Source organism: Mastacembelus armatus, chromosome 6 (assembly GCF_900324485.2).
Source record: "Mastacembelus armatus chromosome 6, fMasArm1.2, whole genome shotgun sequence".
In the NCBI taxonomy this organism is placed as follows: domain Eukaryota; kingdom Metazoa; phylum Chordata; class Actinopteri; order Synbranchiformes; family Mastacembelidae; genus Mastacembelus; species Mastacembelus armatus.
Window position 1 is genome coordinate 5,325,162 of NC_046638.1, and position 23,152 is coordinate 5,348,313.

Consider the following 23,152-nt stretch of genomic DNA (forward strand, 5'->3'; position numbering starts at 1 on the left):
AGGGAAGCCAGATTGAGATGGTTTGGACATGTTCAGAGGAGGGACAGTGAATACATTGGTAAAAGGATGCTGAGGTTAGAGCTGCCAGGAAGGAGGCCTAGAGGAAGACCAAAGAGGAGGTTCTTGGATGTAGTGAAGGAGGACATGAGGATAGTTGGTGTGGGTGAGGAGGATACAGAGGATAGGGTTGAATGGAGGCAGATGATTCGCTGTGGCGACCCCTGAAGGGAGCAGCTGAAAGGAAAAGAAGAAGAAGGCTGTGAAGTCAAATCTTGCCCAATGGGGCCACTGTAGTGGTAGTATTGTAGCCATCACATAACCCTATGTCCATTTTTTTGACTTTTAAAATCAGGACTGCATAAAGGAACAATGTCCTCAACAAAATGTTCAATTTATGGGGTAAAAAATAAATCGGAAAAGTATATCCTCTTTACATTATATTTTAAATAACTTAGGGAAGCTATCACTGATATTTTAATATAGCTGCTAATCAACAACAATATCCAAATATTTAAGCTTTTAAAAAAAGAGCATTACATTTTGTGACGATTTAAAAAAATGTAATTTGCTTTTAAGAGCTTTGAATTGGACTATTATTAGGGGAATAAATTAGAGGATTTTTTCTGCATTAATTTCATCCACGATCATAAACACTAACGCAATATCTCGACCTATGCAAGATAAATATAGCAAAATCTGTGAATTTAATAACTGACTTTTAACCAGTGCCTGCTCTCGTTCACTCCGGGTGGGGCGCAGCTCAGCTCGGAGGAGGCTTATATATGTGGACTAAACGGAAGTGACGACGTTAAAAATACAATACAAAAACACAAAACAGCTGTCATGACCCGGTGTTTCATGGCACGTTTTTGTATTTCTTACAAAATAGCACTGTTGTGAGGTAACGGCGTGCGCTTGTTTTAGCCATTGTGACTGGAGGGTTTAAACATTTAATCAGTGACTATTACATGTACAGCGTATACATGGGTGATCCTCAACCAAACCCGCCAGAGAGGTCACCAAAACAAAATTGCGAGATTCAAGGTAAATAAGGCTTCCGCGTTAAATGTCGTGATTTAAAAATCAGGTCCTTCAAATACGTGGCTTTACGAGCGTCTTTTATACTGAAGGGCTCTAACCGGATATGGAGTTTGCTGCAGCTGCTAGCTTGAAACCGGTCGACATGCCTGGAGTGTGGACTGTTTCTGGTCTGGAGTGGTTTGTTTGTACAGAAGCGGCAGTCTGGTCTAAACGTAAAACCAACCACTGAACTGTGTTTTCATTTCTATTACATATCCAGTTTCAAGCGTTTGTATAGATGTAGCTTGAGCCGCCCCTCCGGACTGCAGTCAGTATTCCCATCATTCAGCTGGTAAGTAACGTTAGCTTCATTTGAACGTAATTTTAACGTAAAGTTTAAAGTTTAATATTATTGGTTCAACAAGCAATTGACTTGTCTACAAGATTATAGGTTAACCTAGCATGGTTAGCAAGGGCCAAGTAGCGTTAGTTCAAAAATAGCCTGCTACATATAGCTAGCGTTAACACACTTAGCAGTTAGCTAGCTAAACTGGCAACCAGGCGTCGCGGTGCAAATACTGATTTGTTACTGCCTGGTATCTAACCTGACCTGAGTTTATGTTTACAGATGCAGCTATGCTCGCACATGACCGCCTTTAGTTTTGTTGAAAGGCGTTGATTAAAAGTAGGCGGTGTCAGAGAAGAAGTATTGGCTGCGCATCTCATCTGCATGTCTGGGTTGGACTGGAAGCGTTACTGGGCGGCGTTTAGGAGTCAGTCAGCTAAAACAAGCGCAGGACGTGATTCAGGTCCTTCTTCACCTCCTGGTATTAATAACGCTGATTTCCTTCGACCATCCCCAGGATGCTGACAGTCACCTGGGTGGGGCTGACGCGGATGACAGTACACAGGAACAAGGTTCAGGGATAAGTCGCACCGCACAGGACTATCTAAAACTACAGAGGGCGGCTGGTCGGTGGAGCTATGACCAAGCCCGAGTCGAAGAAAAGCGGCACCGGCAAGTGCGCCACAGCGGCGTCAGCTGCCGAGCACGTCAACAACGGCTCAGTCGAGCCAGGCTGTCCGGATCTGAGCACACCGATCAAACCCAAGGTGATGAAGCAGATCTCCAGGGAGAATCTGCACCGGAGAAACACGGAGTGCGAAGTATACGACGATGGGACCAACACCTTTTTCTGGTGAGTGAACCATGGAAACATTAAATGCTGCAACATCCGATGTGATTTTTATTTTCTCAGTACATACACGAAAAGACTGAAACCAAACAGTGGCTGCAGAAAGATGAATGTATGTGGTGACACCTCGTGTATAACAGGTTTCAAGGTGAATTGAAAGACATCCCCAAGTGACCTCCATGAATTACAATGTGGCCCAGTTCTAAACCTTGAAATGTGCAGTAATTTACATCGAAGAGATGTGTGTTGGTGTAATTGCTCAAAGGCAAAATACAAGAAAGGAATCACCAAAACCTGATGCAACTCCACAAAATGGCACTGGTCATGGACGCTTACCTTACACATTTCCACAGGGCTTATTGAGTTTTTTGTTATTGTTGTTGATTTCCTTGCCTGCACCTTCAGAAATCCATGATCAGTTCAGTCATGAGAGATTTTCTGTCATTGCACTAAACTAGAACAGTAGCTTCTTTATGCCCTGACACACGTGCACCCACAGAGCATGTTGGATAAAGGTGTTGGCTTGTGAAGACATCAAACCAGTTTAGAAGCTGTATTCTCTAATTCAGTCTTTAATTCAGGACACAATGGCCTTTCAACGTGTTGGTCCACACAAATTTAAGCTAAGTGCTTGTCTCTCATTTCTGCCTTGTGTGTAAATCATTGCTTTGTGTGTAAAGCAAGGGAAAGAAAGAATCTGCTAAGCTACTCAGTATCTTTGGCATCAGAGGAGACAAGCCTTGTAGTCAGTCTCAGGGCAATGCTCTCCCAGAGAGAAAACCTAATGAGAATTTTATATTACTGTGTTGTTTCAATACAGGAAACATCAGAGATATTTGTCTATTCATGTTATTAAAATAGCCTGTAGGATAAAGAGGGGTTTCTAATATATTACCAGTATAGTAGAGAAAATAGTAAAGAAATCAACAGCACCAACCGGTCATTATAAAAGACGCCAAATGTTTTAGGTTTAATTGTAGTTAAAGAACTGTCTTCACAATGGTCGGCTGGCACTCCCAGGTTGATTATTAGGGAGGACCGATGATGTAGAATAATTTACTGTTTACTTTGGCGAACTTGGAAACCTGTGAACATTGTGACTCATATCATATCCCATATATATTAGGATTAATACTGTGTGCTTAAACACATAGAAAATAATAGGGAACATGTATGTGACTGAAATGTATAGTATCTTGGTCTTTCCAACCAGAAGTCACTGTAAAGTGTATATTTTTCAAATATACATGAATCCCAACCAGTTCCTCAAATTGAAATATGATTGACAATTTTTCAGAGCTGACTCGTGATAAGAGTCAAGAAAACTGGGCGTTAAAAACATCATACACTAGCGCTGAAGTGGAGGAAGCAACAGTGAAGATGTTGGATGCTTATGGTTGTTTAACTGATCATGGAGTCAGTAAAAGAATACACTGACTGTGTGTGGGAGTTACACAGATAGAGCTAAAAACTGTTCGTTGATGATTGCAGCTTCCAGGAGAATGTGGCACACAGTCTGTTTTATTACCACAGATTAGACTTGAAGTGTTTTTATTTGACTTTATTTTTTATTTATTTATTTTGATGGGAAAAGAGAGATCACTTGAACAGGCTTTATGTACAACTCTTCTGTGCTGGCACACTACTTTTGGTTTTTCCTTAAATGGCTTTGTTGCACAGATATTTCAGTTGTGAGATACTTGTTTTGTGCATTTTGATTACCAATAGTGTGTTTGACATGTCTTAGATAGTTCTTAGTGTGTGGGGTTACACCACTGGGGATTTAACAGGCTTTACGATTATTTGTTACACAGGCTGCAAATTTCAGATTTAGAACAGATTGATATTATGGAAACCAGATACTGCTGTGGGCAAATAAATGAAACAGAATTTGTCAGGCCTGTTTCAACCTTGTAATCAGTCTGAGGGCAATGTTGAGAAATTTCTGCATAATCTGTGATTGGTAATTGGGCTGTCCTTATCCAGTAGCTTGTTTTATCTTAACTGTCAGCCTTCCTGTTTGTGTTGAATTTTGTTTGAGCCTGCCTTGCACTTGCAGTTTCTGCTGTGTCTTTTTGCTCCCAGTAGTGTGTGGTTGTTAAGCAATATAGAAGCCCGACTCTCCCCTGTGTCTCTTGCCAAACAGGTTGGATAAGAAGGTGGAACAGGGAGAAAATGCTAGTGACACCTGACATGTCTATTTATGCGACTCAGATTCTGAGCTAAAGGGCTGGCCGATGGGGTGATGTTCTCTAGTTTAATGCATGACAGCAGTGATGACAGCAAAAGAAAATATTCATTACCAAGTCTCCTAAAGACACCATTATATGTGTATCTCTAGCCTGACAACTTCTAAGCAAGTAGACAGATACACATGCTACTACAGATTCTGAAATTGAGACCTAGCAAACTCATGTTGTCAGCAGTCAGCTGCAGAGACTGTCCGCCAAATGTTGGTCAACTGATGGCCTCCTACTTCTGAGAACCAGAGCCCAACCTTGATATCAACATCATTGATATTGGCAGCATTTAGGTTATTTATTTATTTGCCGCAGTACTGTTTGTATCACTCATTGTTTGTTACACACTACCCTAGCATTAGGTCATTTGAAACTGCTGGCAGCTGTTTAGTGCTTCATAGTGAGCATCACAGTTAATTTGCCGGTCAGTCTTTCACATTGCTGTTTGGTGTCAGTGTTTTAACTAAGCTCAGTTGGGCGTTTCTGACAGCTGGTGTATTCTAAACAAACAATAAGAGGATCTGCGACACATTAAAGCTTTTATGTTTTTAGTGTTAGGACTGGGTTATAGTAATAGCTAGTTATAAGTTAGCAGAAAATTGACTAAACAAAGTTATTTTTTAACTAGTTTTCGTCTTAACCTCCTAGGACCTGGTGTCCACATACGTGGACATCACATTTTTTGTTGTCTGCACCATAATACTTTGGCACTTTAAATTGCATAGTGTATGAATGGTGCTATACAAATAAATTTGCCTTGCCTTGCCTTGCCTGGCCTTACTTATTTCTGTGTAACTGAAGCCTGTTGTACAAAAATTACAAGTGCTTCATGTTCAAAGATAATATCTGGTTGTTATATTTATTGGTTCCACCTAACCCCAAATAGCTAGAAGAAATCTAAAATGCAAGCCAAACCAAAGCTCAGGTCTTAGGAGGTTAAGGAAAGGAAGATGTTGAACTGTGTGTTTTTTCTGTTTTGTTTGTTTTCATACCCTTTCAGTTACTGTTTTCAGCTGCAGTAACCCAACACAAATCTGTTTCATCGCATGTTTTCTCATCTACACTGCCTGCACTAAAAACTGATTTTTTTTTTTTTTTTGGTCCCAAGTACAGGATGTCTAAAAGGATGTCTTATGGCTTCAATGGTGTGCTCTCAATCAGTGTTCCAGTGTGTTCTCAGCTCAAATTAGAGTTCATTCACAATACAAATTTTTTCCCCTTGTGACATCAGATGGCATGACCATCTTTTTTTTTTTCTTTCTCTCCTCCATTGCTATTATTGAATTTTCCTCTTTACAGATGCTATTAATATCCCATTCTCTGTCCTTCCCCTCTCTCTTTTCAGGCGAGCCCATACTGTGACAGTGCTGTTCATTCTGACCTGTGCACTGGTCTATGTCACATTGTTGGAAGAGACCCCACAGGACACAGCATACAACACTAAAAGGTCAGTAGGCCATGCTAGTCACTTTCTCAGAGTCCCTGCAGGATCCAGTACACAAACCCCAAAAATCTACTTGATCAGCTGGGTCATTTTAATTTGGACTGAGTTTGATGTGATTATCTGGTGGCAGTTTATCTTGAAAGAAAACCCATTTTATTACCAATCAGATTTCAAGGTTTATTTAATATTGGCTTTGATTGTTACTGTAGTATCAAGCTAGATTCAGATGTTGATTTGTGCCCCTGTTCTGTCCTTTATGTCAAGACTAACTCCCACTGCCTTCAAATATGTTAGTCTGAGGATTGAGTGGACTGCGAACCATTCACATTTTTGTGTGCAAAATTCTGTGAAATTGCACAAGTGTGTATTTGTCAGTCTTTGTTGGGTTATGCCAAATTGTCATTTAAAGTCAGGTGACTAGGTCACATAACAAAACCAGCCAGTAAGCATAGAAACATATATCTTGTTTAACACATGTGGCATGAAGCCAAAGAAACTTGGGTGAGGTTTAGAATTGAAAGGTTCAAATTCACTGGGTTTGTTCTTTAGTAGCTTTCACCTTGAGCCTGGCTGGCCCTCTTTCAAGGCCATGTTTAGTTAATTGTAGCTTCTGACAGAAAAATAAAACCCTGGCAACCATGATAAAGGGCTAAAACATAAAAATACCAGGTAGTGTCACGCTTGAAATTTGAATGTGCATGTCAAAGTTCACCCAAGTAGACCGCTAATGTAGAAGTGGTAAATTTACAAGAATGAGAACTACTTAATTAGTTGGGCTGACCTGACTTTATCATGTTAATTGGGAACTGACATTTGATTAACACTGGTCTGATGGCTGTAGGAGTGAGCCAAGTGAAGGTTAGTTGTCTTAGGTTCAGAGGTGAGGGTGAATTGGAGCAGAGTACAGGAAAATGTCTGCTTTTCCTGTTGGCTCTTGAACTGGAATTATGGGAACAAGTTCCTTAATTTGAGTCTTATGATACTGAGCTGCTTTCATTTTTGTTTGCTTTTAATCAATTGTGGTTAAGTGTGTAGCACTCTAAGTGGAACAGTGCAAGCACAAGCAATGTGTATAGATGAGGTGTGTTTGTTTGTGATAGCAAGTGAGTGATGGCACTTTCTGTGAAGGATTGTGGGATGGCTCTTAACAGGATTTGCTGCAGTCAGCGCAGTCCAGCTTGTCGGGATAAAGGACCTAGAACTTCTTCCTGGCACTTAATCGCACACACTTATGCTTCCCTGGTTTTTGGCAAGCAGAAGATGTAATCTCATTTTATGTCCAGTGTCTAAGCCTCAGTAGTTCATAAGTTCAGAGCAGTGTCTGGTCTTATGGGATTCAGATCTAAACACAGTAGCAATACAATCTAAGAGCAGCAGATTCAGATTGGCCTTGTGTCCTAAACACAAGACAGGAGGGAGTAGTAATAAGAAGTAATTGTCCCTCGCCAGCTGGTGACACAGGCCTCTAGATTTATGTTACTTCAAATTATGTCCCATTTCCTTCATCATCCTGCTCATTGTTTCTATGTTTAGACCACTGATATCATTGAAAGGTTTTAGATGAATAGATGGCTTGAAAGTGTTTCAGTCTGCAGAAAAATGGTATTTTTGTGTACACAGTATGACATTAACTTCGGTTACACGTTTTTTTGTAATTGTGCTGCTTTAGGGGGATTGTAGCCAGCATCCTGGTATTCCTTTGTTTTGGAGTGACACAAGCCAAAGATGGACCATTCACCAGACCACATCCAGGTAAGTCCATATACCACATAAACACACCAGTGTTTTCTAAACCTGCATTTCGCAGTCTTTTCATTTTTGTATTGACATAAATCTCAATTAAGAAAAGACTTTCTTTCAGGCCTAATTCAGCGGCTGATTAGTTGAGTATATCATCAGCTGTCTAATAAAGGGTAAAATGTCAAACAAACATTATGAAAAGTTAGAGAATGGTAATGCAGGTGATATTACACATTGAAAATCTGAGTCATTCAGTCTGTTACAGAGCTGTTTATTTCCACTCTGAATCGTATCCACAATGTCAAAGTGACATTTGTTTGCCCTGTGTATACTTCTGAGTAATGGCATCCATGAACAGCAAATTTAAAAATATATCTAGCACTACAGTATTTGAGAGTAACTTTGGGTGTTCATACAGCACAGTATTATCAGAAGAAGCTGGTGCTGAAGCTTTTTAATGGCACATTGATTGTTTCTCCTTTGCCTTCCTGTGTAGATTGGTAAGAAAACCTGAGAGCAGTCACCACAAGCTTTGATCAATAACAGCAACATCTGAGAATCTCATGTTGGCTTTCAGTGTGATATTTAGATCCTGTTAGTGCTTTAACTCGATATACACAGTGATTAGATAAATGTAATTGTCTAAATAGAGGAGACAGGAGTAAAAGAAAAACTTAGAAATATTTTTTTAGGCATAGGTTAGGTCTAATCCAAACATTTAGAAAAAATAAACACCACATAACAGACATTCATACTACATGAAGATCTTCAGTGGTTTAAGTGTTTTCTGCTTTTTGTTTGTTTGGAGCTTATTTGTATAGCCAATAAAAGATGATAGACATGCAATACAAATGTAATATAAAACATTTTTGACATTTACATGAATCTGGTTATTCAAATGGTAAAATACCATTTGGTGAAGCTGATAGCTTCAGGGTCTTCTAAAAACATTGAATTAGAAGGCTCTTTGAGCAAAAGTTCATATTGTCCACCAACCTGTTATCACCACTTGCTGTGTTGCAATAGATAAATCCAGTGTTTCAGGTTTACAGAGAATTTAAACTATTCAGTGACTGAATGCTGCAGAATTTAATGAATTTGCATAGTTGAGTTGTACCCATTTTTTTGTGTAGTATTTTAGTCCATCTTTGTGTGCATTTACAAAGCAGTGATTCTATTTAAACATTCTTTTTAAAAAAAAGTTTTCTGTTCAGGTTTTTTAACTAGGCCATTCAAAGACATATCTCATACAACACACTACGGCTAATTGTAGAGGGATAGGAAGATAATAAGGTTTGGAGGGCAGATAAAGAAACACACTGAATGTTGTCTGTTGTTGGAGGTGTGAAATGGCTGGGCAAGAATTTGGACTGCTTTTGTTTCATTACTTGTGCCTTCTTGCCCCCTCATGTTGCAGATTGAAAAACAAGGGGTTTTTGTAAGTGTATTGAGTGAGTGCCATATACACCCTGACCTGTTGAGCCAGCCAAGTAGGTTTAGTTGTTATTCATCCTTTTTCCGTTATATGAAACCCCACAGGTTTCTATCCTGAGAAAAGACCTGGAGGGATTTTCAGATTTACAACTTGCAAGTCTCGCTGGATCACTGACTAGGAGTGTCCCAGCAAACTAAGCTTATAAATTTGAATTTACAATTACGTAGCAGTTAAATTGGTAAAAACACACCATATGTGTAGTGACCTGATCTAAACATAATTCTTAATTTTCTAGACATAAATCTATAAAGTTAAATTTTATTTTTATTTTTTCTATTTTTATAAAATGACAACTGATGTCATATATAGATTGTTGCTATGACTCTGACCATTCTTGTCTCTCTGCAGCTTACTGGCGGTTCTGGCTTTGTGTCACTGTCGTCTATGAGCTTTTTCTCATCTTCATCCTATTTCAGGTGGGTGAGGCCTTGATTGAACCTTTGCTTTAAATTTAGGATTGTGTAGTGTCCAGAACTGAAAACAACACAGCTTCACCCTGGAAAATAGTTGTTGCAGAACCCATGAAGACATCTTAAAGCCACATCTAAACATCAACTGTTTTTTTTTTTTTTTGTTTGTTTGTTTTTTTTAAAACAAATCAATAGCTAAATATCACGTCTTTAAAAATTTATTATGAAAGATTTTTCATGTGTTCTCAAAGTTGCTTTGTAAATATATAAAGCTGTTTTACCAGGAGAATAGGTTCTGATAGTATATGTGCGTCTCCTTTAAACCCTGTTATCCAGACAGTGCATGATGGTCGACAGTTCATGAAGTACATTGACCCCAAATTAGGGGTGCCCCTGCCTGAGCGAGACTATGGAGGAAACTGCCTCATCTATGACCCAGGCAACACCACTGACCCCTTCCACAACATCTGGGTGAGCGTCTTTATTTATTCAGTTTCTACATTTTATTTGATGTCACCTCATCTTTTCATTTGTGTAAGGGTGTGTGATTCCATATATATCAGTTTAAAATCTTTTGTGAATATATACCAACCATACTCAGAGTACTGTAATATTTTATTGAATACTGCCTGATTATTGTATTGAGAACTGCCTGATAAGTGACAGGTCACCTTTCAAGAACCGAAATTTATGACATCCAACTATTTATGCTGTAGTATGTTTCACTGTTAGTTATTACTGATAAAATGACCAAGATTTTAAGTGTTGTGGCAGCCTAAATGGTTCTGTATATATCATTCGGTGTTACTGGGACATTGAGATAATCTTCTCTTTTCCTGTCATTTATTTCTTTTTGTCATCCATTCAGGCAATCATTTTCTTCTAGTTCTCCTTTCCTGTGTCTCTCTTTTTTGCTTTCTGTTTCATTAGAACGCCACCTATTGATTATTTTCATGCTTGATTTATTTTCCCACTATTGTTCTATTAAGTGTCAGAAGATAGTGAAAGTTGCAGGATATAATTTCTCACAGGTCAAGGTGATGTGTTTATGTGGCATGTTTTATTGGATCAAATGTCCAAATGTATATATATTTGTTTAATATTGTATATTGTGATTGTGTGTATTCTGCATGATGCATGACAAATAGAAACCTAATATTTTTATAAAGAGAAATTTTTAAATGAAAATACTGGTTTGTCTTTATAGGACAAGATGGATGGCTTTGTTCCAGCTCACTTTCTGGGATGGTATATCAAGGTAAGTCTAAAGGAGGCTACCTATGTATTTAACATGCTTGAACACTATACAATTAGGATGTGCTAAGTGATTTACTTTACTGTTATTGTCTCTTGACTTTTTTAAAATAAATCTGTCAAATCAAGCTTGCAATCACCTAAAGTACCAATTCATTTTCAATTTATTAGAATTTCATTTATTTACAAACAATCCGACTCATAATGTAGTTTTTCATTTTTTGTGGTTAAGTGCAAGTTGCCATTTTAGCTCATGATCTGATTTAAAAAAAAAAAAAAAAAGTCTATTCTTTGAAACAGTATCTGTCTTTTCTGTAATAGACTCAGGATTTGCACCCTGCTGTTTGTGTGAACCAGATCAACAGGACCAATCTTCTGTATTTTTAGCAATGAAAAAATGTTAAGGTTCTTTCTGTTTCATCTTGCTGCTGACCTTCTCCCACTTCACGCCATTCTCCTCCTACTCATTTTTCCATTTTGCTGTCTTGTCTTCCACAGACCTTGATGATCCGGGATTGGTGGATGTGTATGATAATCAGTGTCATGTTTGAGTTCCTAGAATACAGCCTGGAGCACCAGTTGCCTAACTTCTCTGAGTGCTGGTGGGACCATGTACGTACAAATATATCTGCTGTTTTCCTTTGCTGAACAGTGAGGTAACTGGTGTGCTTTCAGGACAAGTTAGATTTCAAAAACTACATTTTAAAGGGTCTTTGCATATAAAAGAATGAAATATCCTGGATTCTGCATATGGGATTCTTGAAAACCACACTTATGAATGGCAATTCCCTAAAACCAGGAGAAAAGAGACTTCCACAAACTGTAGTTTTAACAGCATTAAACTCAAAAACACATAGTTGTATTCTATTGTTGACTTATTTCAGATATCAGAGGATTAGGGTAAAATAAATGAGGTTAAGTATTTTACAGAATATCTGGCATGCTCACACTGGTAATTATAACTAACCTGAAATGTTGGCCTATATGCAGTTGTGATTGTAATATAACTGTATATAATAATTGTAATATAATGCAATTATGATGTGTTGACCGGAAAAGGGTCTGTTGAGACTGACTGTTGAGGAAGCCTAGTGATTTTGCATTATGCTGGTACCTGACGCCTGCTAGTACAGTATCAAAACCACATGAGCTCCACAAGCTGTATGTGAATGGGGAAATACTGTAAAGCACTTGAAATGCACTTGAGTATGGAATAGCACGATATAAGTCCATTTACGATTTGATTTAGTCTTATGCCAAGGATACTAGGATATCTACACAACACGAATGAAGGCTGAGGAAACCAAGTAAACACCATAGTAAAGCACCAAAATAGTACAAACAGGCCTAGTGGGAGTATTTGTATGAAAATAAAATGTTGACTGTAAAAACATCAAGTAAACCAATGTCATACAGGAAGAAATCTCACTTTAAGTTGTTACACAAACAATATCTTATTTACAGTAAATATGAACCAAAAGTGGCATGTAAATGATCTTCTATACAAAGCCCTTAACAGAGATAAACAATTCAGAAAACACAAGTTTATGGTATCCCAAAGGTCATCAAATTTCAAGGTTTCCAAATTTCAAATTTAGGACTATTAAAGAATGTTTTTTTTTATTATTTCTTTTTTCATAAATATGCTATGCTGTGTTTTCTCTCATCAGTGGATCATGGATGTGTTGGTGTGTAATGGTCTGGGGATCTATTGTGGCATGAAGACCCTGGCCTGGTTGTCAATGAAGCCCTACCAATGGCAGGGCCTGTGGAACATTCCTACATACAAGTACAAGCCCAACACCCCCTACACATAACACTGGAACAGCTCCTATGTGGCAGATTTTCTCTTTCCATGTTCAGCTTCATCCATAAAGACAAAAGCCTATGTTTAGACTTCTACTATTACAGTGTTGAAAGTGCAACCTCCCATTGAATGAATGATGCTGTTCTTCAATTCCCTTGTGTGTGTGTGTGTGTGTGTGTGTGTGTGTGTGTGTGTGTGTGTGTGTGTGTGTGTGTGTGTGTGTGTGTGTGTATATTTTTTTTTTTTTTTTTTTTTTTTTTTTTTTACTACTGTCCCCAGTTTCGTGACAGTTTTTTTTAATGTATATTTTTAAATAATTACTCTAGATGGTTTTAGTGGTGTTTAGTGGTATTCATTGTTTCACTAAGATTTTAGTTACATAGTCACCATCATTGTGTTAGCGTGACAGAGCTCAGTGGTCATATCTAACTGCTTCTTTGCTGTGTGCCTCTCAGGGGGAAAATAAAGCGTATAGCATTCCAGTTCACACCGTACAGCTGGGTGAAGTTCGAGTGGAAACCTGCTTCAAACCTTCGTCGCTGGCTTGCTGTCTTAGGCATCATCTTTATGGTAAGAAATATCTTTTTTTTTTTTTTTGGCATGAAAAAGAGGAATTAAGGGGGTTACAATGACAACAGAGAATAAGCTCTGTCATTTTAACATTTTAAAGAGTAAATATAGGCTAAAGTAAAAAGATTGGATCTAGATGTGGATGTAATTTGTTTTTTTCAGTCCACAGAAAATGATGATGTGTGTTGTCTTATCTTTTCACTTCCCAGTTCCTCCTGGCAGAGCTGAACACCTTCTACCTGAAGTTTGTGTTGTGGATGCCTCCTGAACACTACCTGGTGCTGCTTCGCCTGGTCTTTTTTGTCAATGTTGGAGGCGTAGCTATGAGGGAGATTTACGACTTTATGGATGACCCGTGAGTAGGGGCAGCATGAAATTGACTGGAGGGTGGCGGATGGATGGGTGCACAGGCTGATTATATGTACAAGTAGAGTGAGCAACTCTTGGCTCACAGAATTTGTGTTGCACAGATGTATTGGACTGGTAGTAATGCTTAAGAATGCACTGACATTCATAATGCACCATGCAAGCGAGTTTCTCCTGTAAAGCAGGTTTGACTTTAGTGTCAGCTGCTGACCTTTCTATGTGTCACAGTGTATGACAGTGCAACACATCCAGGCAGAAAAGAAGATGACATAACACCAGCATAGGGAGAGCATACTGTTAGACAGTTGTATGTTGTTGTAACAGTGTAGAGAAATAACGGCAGCCTGTAAGGACATGTTTTTCCTGATAGTTACTCTATGTGACGGGGGAACCAAAACTCATATTTCCAGATCAGACGCAGAAGAGACGTCACCAAGGCACATACCACAAAGACTGCATGTACCAGTAGCCGCTGCATGTGAGGCTGTTGTTGGCAAACCCTCAGAGCAGCTTAGGGAATGTATTTACCTGACTGATAGTCTAAGCTTCTTATGAGATTGCCTACTGAAAGCAAATATTTATCCTTGTCTGACAAATATGAAAATACTCTCGCATTGAATTTAACAACTGACACACCTTTTTTGAAAGGGAGAGCATGTTAAACAATTTTCATCCTCATAATTTGATAATATTTGGCAGTAATTTCACAGTAAATGGAACATAAGTCTTATAGAAATGTCTGTGTTTCCCTTGGCATTGATCATTTCTTTTAGGTTAACTTTAAGGATAGTTTCAAGCTCAGTGCAGCATAAGTAACCTGGTATCATCAGTTAGTTCTACCACACCTTTGACTTTATTTTTATGCAATATCCATCATATGGACCTTGACCAACTTATTTACTGTGATGTGTATTACCCAGCTTACCTATACAGTGGGTACGGAAAATATTCAGACCCCTTTAAATTTTTCACTCTTTGTGTCATTGCAGCCATTTGCCAAAATCAAAAAAGTTCATTTTATTTCTCATTAATGTACACTCAGCACCCCATCTTGACAGAAAAAAACAGAAATGTAGAAATTTTTGCTAATTTATTAAAAAAGAAAAACTGAAATATCACATGGTCATAAGTATTCAGACCCTTTGCAGTGACACTCATATTTAACTCACATGCTGTCCATTTCTTCTGATCCTCCTTGAGATGGTTCTGCTCCTTCATTGGAGTCCAGCTGTGTTTAATTAAACTGATTGGACTTGATTAGGAAAGGCACACACCTGTCTATATAAGACCTTACAGCTCACAGTGCATGTCAGAGCAAATGAGAATCATGAGGTCAAAGGAACTGCCCAAGGAGCTCAGAGACAGAACTGTGGCAAGGCACAGATCTGGCCAAAGTTACAAAAGAATTTCTGCAGCACTCAAGGTTCCTAAGAGCACAGTGGCCTCCATAATCCTCAAATGGAAAAAGTTTGGGATGACCAGAACTCTTCCTAGACCTGGCCGTCCAGCCAAACTGAGCAATCGTGGGAGAAGAGCCTTGGTGAGAGAGGTAAAGAAGAACCCAAAGATCACTGTGGCTGAGCTCCAGAGATGCAGTAGGGAGATGGGAGAAAGTTCCACAAAGTCAACTATCACTGCAGCCCTCCACCAGTCGGGGCTTTATGGTAGAGTGGCCCGACGGAAGCATCTCCTCAGTGCAAGACACATGAAAGCCTCCATAGAGTTTGCCAGAAAACACGTGAAGGACTCCCAGACTATGAGAAATAAGATTCTCTGGTCTGATGAGACCAAGATTGAACTTTTTGGTGTTAATTCTAAGCAGTATGTGTGGAGAAAACCAGGCACTGCTCACCACCTGCCCAATACAATCCCTACAGTGAAACATGGTGGTGGGAGCATCATGTTGTGGGGGTGTTTTTCAGCTGCAGGGACAGGACGACTGGTTGCACTTCAAGGAAAGATGAATGTGGCCAAGTACAGAGATATCCTGGAAGAAAACCTCTTCCAGAGTGCTCAGGACCTCAGACTGGGCCGAAGGTTCACCTTTCAACAGGACAATGACCCTAAGCACACAGCTAAAATAACAAAGGAGTGGCTTTGGAACAACTCTGTGACCGTTCTTGACTGGCCCAGCCAGAGCCCTGACCTAAACCCAATTGAGCATCTCTGGAGAGACCTGAAAATGGCTGTCCACCAATGTTCACCATCCAACCTGACAGAACTGGAGAGGATCTGCAAGGAAGAATGGCAGAGGATCCCCAAATCCAGGTGTGAAAAACTTGTTGCATCATTCCCAAGAAGACTCATGGCTGTACTAGCTCAAAAGGGTGCTTCTACTCAATACTGAGCACAGGGTCTGAATACTTATGACCATGTGATATTTCAGTTTTTCTTTTTTAATAAATTTGCAAAAATTTCTACATTTCTGTTTTTTTCTGTCAAGATGGGGTGCTGAGTGTACATTAATGAGAAATAAAATGAACTTTTTTGATTTTGGCAAATGGCTGCAACGAAACAAAGAGTGAAAAATTTAAAGGGGTCTGAATACTTTCCGTACCCACTGTAAATACATTTAGCTTTATATAATAACAAGTTTTGTAATATTTCCATCAGGAAGTTCCACAAGAAGCTTGGTCAACAGGCATGGTTGGTGGCAGCAATCACAGTGACTGAGTTCCTCATAGTGGTCAAGTATGACCCCAACACGATCATGCTGCCCATCCCCTTCTTCATTACACAGTGCTGGTTATTAGGAATCCTCCTCATCTTTATCTGGACCCTCTGGCGGTTCTTCATTCGGTAAGAACTGGAGTGAGTAACTGTACGGGCAAAAGTAAAACCCTTCTTTTGCAGTTTAATGCATATCTGGTTATTCTCAGCAAATGTTGCATTGCAGAAAGAAATGTGCATTTCAGTAAGTTTTTCTTATTTTGATCTTCTGCTTGACCTCATGCAGCAACATGATTTAGGTTTCTATTTGGTTTGATTCACCTCCTGTCAAGTAGTGTTCCGGTTAAGCGTAGCCCTTCCCTTGCATGTTAAGCTTCTCTGTTTTCTCCCCCTTCCTGACTCCCCCTACTTTCCTCCCTGTCTCCTTCCATTGTTTCATCCTTCCCATTGATTTCCTGCTACTGCTCAGCAGTAATGCAGCAATGTCAATGTCCATTGAGGTAGGTGTAAGAGAGAGGCACTTGATCCTGTCCACTCCCTTGTGTCTGCAGTCTAATACATCACTGATTGGATCCATGATTATGGTCAGAGGATCTTTTGCATCCTCTTGACAAGACAGGTGAGCAATAAAAGGTATAACAGATGAGAAGAGGGAAGTGAGGTTGACATTGTATTTGATTTTCGCACAGTGACATCACACTTCGCTACAAAGAGACTCGTCGACGCAAGCAGGAAGTCTCCGCTGACCGGGAACGCCCTCAGGGCAATGGCAGCACAGCCACACCATCTGGGCGCAGCAAATTGAACGGCAGCTCTGAGACTCTGCGGCAGAGGAAGACCTGAGGGGGACCTGGGTCTGAGACGGTTGGTCAGCAGCATCTGAAGGGGAAAGGACAAGATTTGATGTGAAAAATGAGAAGACTGAAGGAGAATTATGACACAAACACATGTAGAGAGAAGCAGATGGACACATATGTGTATACTGTTTTTGTGCCTACATGAACCAAGTAGTCATTCAGCAGAGGAATGGTCAGTCAGTTTTTATTCGGTGCATGGTCTACTTTTTGTCATATTACAGGGATTTACCTCATTTTATTTTTAAGTACATTTGGGACTTATACACAGGAAAAAATATATGTTTGTGTTATTTAAACATAATTTGGCTGTTGGTTGGGTAAAAAGAAAAAAGCTAAATCGCAATCGAGTACAGTAGTGGAAGGTCGGGTGTAAGTGATCAGAGATAATCGGCAGCAATTTCCATTTTTGCAGCTGTAGTTTGTCTTAGAAAACGAGATGAGCATCAACCATTGTAAATTTGCTTTCTTCTGTATCGGTGCAGATGAGGAAAGGGAAGGAGTTTGTATAGAAGTAACTGATATGGATCTTTTTTTTTTATGCAATCCTTCAGTATCAACCTGAGATTTTGGCCACAATGTTGCCAAGCAGCAGCAAAATGAAGCTTGGTTAATACTGACATTCTTGTTACATTGAGTTAAAGTGAAACCTCTTTTGTCTATTGATTGCCATGTATTTTTCACAATTTCAAGTACTCTTTTCCTAGTGTTAATGCCAGGTTCTTTATACACTGTTTACAAGTGTGACACAATATCAGCTTTTCATTTACAATTCAGGATTCCTATTCCTGGAAGCACTGAGCCTTGAGGTCCTTGTAACTGCTCGGGACCCTCCTTTACTCAGAGAGAGGAAAAACTGGCTAAAGCCATTCTCTCCTCTTTGGCTTTGTTCTTGAAAAGAACGACAAATTTCTAGATATAAAAAGTCAAGATGTACCATATTCTAGGTATTTAACTGCTGATATTATATATTATACCTGATACATGCGATGTAGTTTGGGGTTTTTTGTAGATGTTTTATTATCACATATCACATGTAATTCAGTTACGAACACTAGAGTGTATGTGCTGTCTACTTAATTTCCCATTTGACAGCATCCATGACAATCATTCTGACAGTAATCTGTAGTTAGTTTCCTTCTGATGGAGATCAACTGACTCATATAAAGCACAGTAACAAACAGCAGAGATCTGGATGTTACTCCACTCTAACAGGACCGTGATTAAAGCTTGGCTCATCTGTTGGCTCGTTCAGTCACATCAGAATATGAGTTTGTCTGATTTCTTTTATGTTAATGTTTTTTTTTTTTTTTTTTTTTTTTTATAAACTCTTGTGTTCCATTAAGATTTCATGTTCTGCAGTGCCTGAATGAACTGGAACCAAATGAGAATCAATCTTGTTTTGAGAGGGAGAAGTTATGGTTTACTAAAGGTTTAGCTGTGTTGTGGTTTGGGAAGAGAACCAACATTTCCAGCTCTGTGGGGATCTCTGGGACACATGCAATTAGCCAAAGCTTATATTTCAGTCTTGCTAAAGCCATAAATACTACCCAGGCCTACCTGAGCCATTCATACTACTGTTGAACCTCATTTAGGTTTCTTTTAATTCAAACTAAAAACAGTGTTTCAAATCCCTGTTGGTCATTCATGTCACCATACAATGTTTATGTTGCAAATATAAACTGACAAGTGAAGGTGAGATTGTTGAGACTGGACAGTGAAGGTTTAAATGTTGGAGACCTCATCTCATTTCTGTAACACTCTTATGCTAAATATGTAAAATGGCTGCTTTTGACCTCGTCAGTTATAAGGTTGTGAAGTGTTAAGTTTAAACATTTATATTAATTGATCAGGGTTGATCAGTTATTTGATTTAGCCATGTCAAAAAAAAAAAAAATCCAACATGGTCAATTGAAATCAACATCCTAGACCTGTATTGCTGGATATTCACTGTTACCAAAAATGTGCCCAACTAAGCTTTAGTCTTGTCCTTTTCAGGTCTTGTGGCTGCAAGAGAATCAGCTTCTGTGTGTTACTCATTGTGCACCAGTAGATATGTACTACAAAGATGACAAAATAGATGACATCTTTCAAAATTTAAACTAGGTAGATATTCAAAGATCCTATAGTATTTATCTTGTGAAAAATCCAGCAGAATCTGCTGTTCAAATGAGAGGGTCTGGTCATTGCCTATCACCTTAATTTATTTTGACATAAACACTATGCTGATGTTTGTCTTTTATGCAAGGCTAATTCTCATGCTTGTATTTTAACCCTCTTTTTTAAACACAGAACTTGCTGTATGCAAATTAAATCTTTAAAATCAATGTTAGCTGATATGTCAAAGTCTGTACTCTGTTACCCTGTGCTGTACTAATTCAGTGGCTTGAGAACTTGGTAGATATTCAGAAAGTTTGTGTTTTTCCTTCTTTTGTACATGAAGGTTTTTTAGATGTGGGCTGGGGATTTACTGCTTGTTCGTGTGATGGTTTGGGTGACATGCTTTTGTTTATAGTCACTGAAGACTTACACCAACCGGAGTCATATGTATTTGCACATCTGCTCTGAAGTCACAGTGGTGAATTCAGTGATTGAACTTATAAATGAGCTGTTAAACGAAATGGGAGTGGGCCACAAAAAGGCAGGACCTTTTCCTTTAGTGTTTGAGGGTTTGGTGTAGTTTCACTTGAAGCCACATGGGGGACATAGTTGTTCTGTTACCGTCTGCTCTGTATTTCTGTCTCCTTGACAATGATCATTGGCAACTCGCCAGAAAAGCCATTTTCAACTTGGTTTGTGTAAATGTAAACATGTTGAATATCATAAAAGTGAAAAATGCTGCTGCACCACAAAATTTTGTAATGTTTTCAGTAAAATCAAAAATATGAATTTAGTACACTCTCTGCTTCATTTTTAACTATCATCACATCACAAAAAAAGTGAGTATATGTTTTCTTTTTTTCTTTTTCAAGTTATTTCAAACAGCAATGATTCTATCATGGCTCTGCCGTAGTGCATTAATAAAATGCATAAATCCTTGAATGTTACAATTTAATGGATAACTTTTGGCTTTCCCACTAACACTATGTAGCTATTGTCCTTTAAGGTGATGGGCTTTATGTATATCTTCTGTTTCCATGCAGGCTGGACAAGTCCATCAAGCAAATAAGACACTGGACCAGTCATGGCACTCTGAAGCTTTCAATCTGGTTTCCGCCATCTTCACAGCACTGAAACTGCCCTGGTCAAAATCACCAACGACCTCCTAGTAGCCGCAGACTCTGGCCTTGTCTCCATCCTCATCCTCCTTGACCTAACTGCAGCTTTTGACACCATCTAGCACAATATTCTCCTCCATCGCCTTGCTTCCATCGGCATAGCCGGCTCGGTCCTCTCATGGTTCACCTCCTACCTCTCTGACCGCACCCAGTCCGTCCATCTCCAGAACTTCCACTCCCAGCCCTCTACTGTCAGTTGTGGCGTGCCCCAGGGCTCTGTCCTGGGGCCCCTCCTCTTCATTATTTATCTCCTTCCCCTCGGACATATCTTTAGGCAACATAACATCAATTTCCACTGTTATGCAGACGACACCCAGCTCTACCTCTCTGCTGCTCCATCTTCTACCCTCCCCCCTCCCTCCCTCCTTACCTGCTTACATAATATCAAATCCTGGTTCACCCATAACTTTTTGAAACTCAACCCCGACAAAACTGAAATTCTCCTCGTGGGCACCAAATCCACCCTTTCTAAAACCAGCACCTTCTCCATTTTAATTGACAACAATACTGTCCTCCCCTCCCCCCAAGTTAAAAGCCTGGGTGTCATCCTAGACGGTACTCTCTCCTTCACTCAGCATATCAATACCACTACCCGGTCGGCCTACTCCCATCTCCGTAACATAAACCGCATCCGTTCTTCACTCACCATCGATAGCACGGCTATACTCGTTAATGCCTTTGTCACCTCTCGTTTGGATTACTGTAACTCACTCCTCACTGGTCTACCTCTCAAATCACTTCATAAACTTCAACTTGTCCAGAACTCTGCTGCCCGAATCATCACCAGAACTCCATTCTCACATCATATCACCCCTGTCCTTAAACAACTTCACTGGCTCCCTGTGTCCTTCCGTATAAACTATAAAATCCTCCTTCTCACCTACAAAGCCCTCCACTCTATTGCCCCACCATACATCACTGATCTACTTCACATCTATTCTCCGCCTCGTCCTCTCCGCTCCTCCAGTTCCACTCTCCTCTGCACCCCTACAGTGCGCCTGGCCACCATGGGCGCTAGATCCTTCAGCCACACTGCGCCCCGCCTTTGGAACATTCTCCCTCATCGCATCCGGTCGTCTCCGGACTTATCAACTTTTAAATCATCACTCAAAACGTATCTGTTCCGTATAGCGTTTTCCACCTAACTCTCTTAACTTCCCAAAGCAGCCCGTGATGTTCTACCACCCTCTGCCTATTTCATATTGTCTCATATTGTTTCATATTTGTTGTTCTGTCATCTGGGTTTTTGTGTTTCAATTTACTTTTGCTGTACATCGCCCACTTCCTGGATGCTCTGCACTTTTGCCTTTACATTCTGGCCCTCTGTTTATGCATTGTTGATTTTATTGTTGTTTTAATGCACTCTATGTATTTCATGCTGTATGCTTCCTTTTTCTCTCTGTAAGGTGACCTTGAGAGTTTGAAAGGCGCCATGAAATAAAATGTATTATTATTATTATTATTATGGCACTCTGAAGTTGAGTAGCAATTTACTTTTTTTTCTTAACATATTAGTCTATTAAAAATGAGAGAAAACTTAATCAAATTTTGTTTGGCCAAATTATGGTCATTTGTTTTGGTGCTGCCTCTCTCTGAGTAGTACAATTTCCTCATCCTTTCACAGTTTATTTTTCTTATCACTGGGTGACAAGGAACACAGTTGGTAAAACGGGTTCCCCGTAGGTTGTAAGATTGGCAGTTCAATTCCTGGCTCCATCTGACTATCCCAAGCCCAGCAGCTGTGTGTTCAGGGGTCAGTGTGCTTTGTTCTGTTCTTTGGGTGATAAAATGTACAAGTCTAAAAATCCGCAATTGTAAACTATATGAGTTGGAATTCAGCATTTTTATTAGGTGGACCTAGCTAAAACAAATGTGGAATGATATAACAGTCCTGTAATAAATCCTCCCTTTATGAAGGTGACAATGTTCAGTTTTTATTGAAACTGTTTTAGAGAGATGCAGCTGTTTGTGCTTCTGTTGAACTGTACTGCATCATACAGAGAGAGATGTCTGTTAACTGTTTTTGGCCTGGTTTCACTGATATAAATGGGGTGAACAAAATTGTGTTATCACGCACTACACAGTCAATCGGCCCGTGCACCTAAAGTTCAACCCTAACCCCCAAACATAACCTAACCTTAAACATAACCCTAACTGTAACCACCTCCCCCCAACCCTAACCTGATAGGGGGTTTAGGGTCACTTTTTTGTATAACTCTGGATAGAAAGTTCATAGAGAGATGTGCTTGGTACTGTTGGAAATGCCATCCCCGAGTTAGGGTGTAACACAGCCCTAATCCCTGAGAAGTTATTGACCAAAATATGGATCACACAAAGACTACTTACTCATTTTGTAGTTAGGGTGAGGGTTGGGCATTCAGGTTAGGGATTAGGGTTTTGGTTGGGGTTGGAGTTTGGGTTAAACCTAAGTTGCGCCTGCCTACTGACTGAAGGATGGATGTGTAATGTCGGGGAAGGAGAGCTGCCTCGGCCACCCGGGTTCAGTGCTCTGTTGTGCTCGTGTAGTGTAAACTGCAGTGTGCATGTGATGATATAGATTACATTTGTAGTGTTTAGTGTATGTGTGCCAATGGTAGGAAAGCCAGTATTTGTGAGGGTTATTGATGAATTTTGTGTGTAATGTGAGTTGGTTTTAATTGTCAGTCCTTGCTCCTTGAGGAAGAAATGGCTGATCATAGGCGATTTCCATGTAGCCAGAATCCCAAGCTACCAGATTGAAAACCTACAAATAAATAGTTGAGCCCAGTAAATTTCAGTATAAACTCCAGGAAAAACAGATCTCGTCTT

The 23,152-nt window shown here is 39.6% G+C and overlaps 1 protein-coding gene across 1 annotated transcript; it reads left to right on the top strand.

The window, feature by feature from the left end:
• Positions 1 to 1,188: 1,188 nt before the first annotated feature.
• ptdss2 (phosphatidylserine synthase 2) lies at positions 1,189 to 19,959 on the top strand. The gene is made up of 13 exons (XM_026312176.1): positions 1,189 to 1,372; positions 1,884 to 2,219; positions 5,802 to 5,903; positions 7,570 to 7,652; positions 9,484 to 9,551; positions 9,882 to 10,016; positions 10,753 to 10,803; positions 11,298 to 11,411; positions 12,470 to 12,588; positions 13,062 to 13,176; positions 13,386 to 13,531; positions 16,156 to 16,341; positions 16,902 to 19,959. Exons 2-13 carry the CDS (start codon positions 2,005 to 2,007, stop codon positions 17,053 to 17,055), a joined length of 1,488 nt encoding a protein of 495 aa, XP_026167961.1. The 5' UTR covers positions 1,189 to 1,372; positions 1,884 to 2,004; the 3' UTR covers positions 17,056 to 19,959.
• Positions 19,960 to 23,152: the final 3,193 nt, after the last annotated feature.

What these genes read in the sequence shown, in the direction of transcription:
- ptdss2 (XM_026312176.1), top strand. Translation starts at nt 2,005, where the DNA reads ATGACCAAGCCCGAGTCGAAGAAAAGCGGCACCGGCAAGTGCGCCACA. An exon ending in ATTCACCAGACCACATCCAG is followed by an intron (nt 7,653 to 9,483) that starts GTAAGTCCATAT and finishes GTCTCTCTGCAG; the next exon opens with CTTACTGGCGGTTCTGGCTT. An exon ending in CTCTGGCGGTTCTTCATTCG is followed by an intron (nt 16,342 to 16,901) that starts GTAAGAACTGGA and finishes ATTTTCGCACAG; the next exon opens with TGACATCACACTTCGCTACA.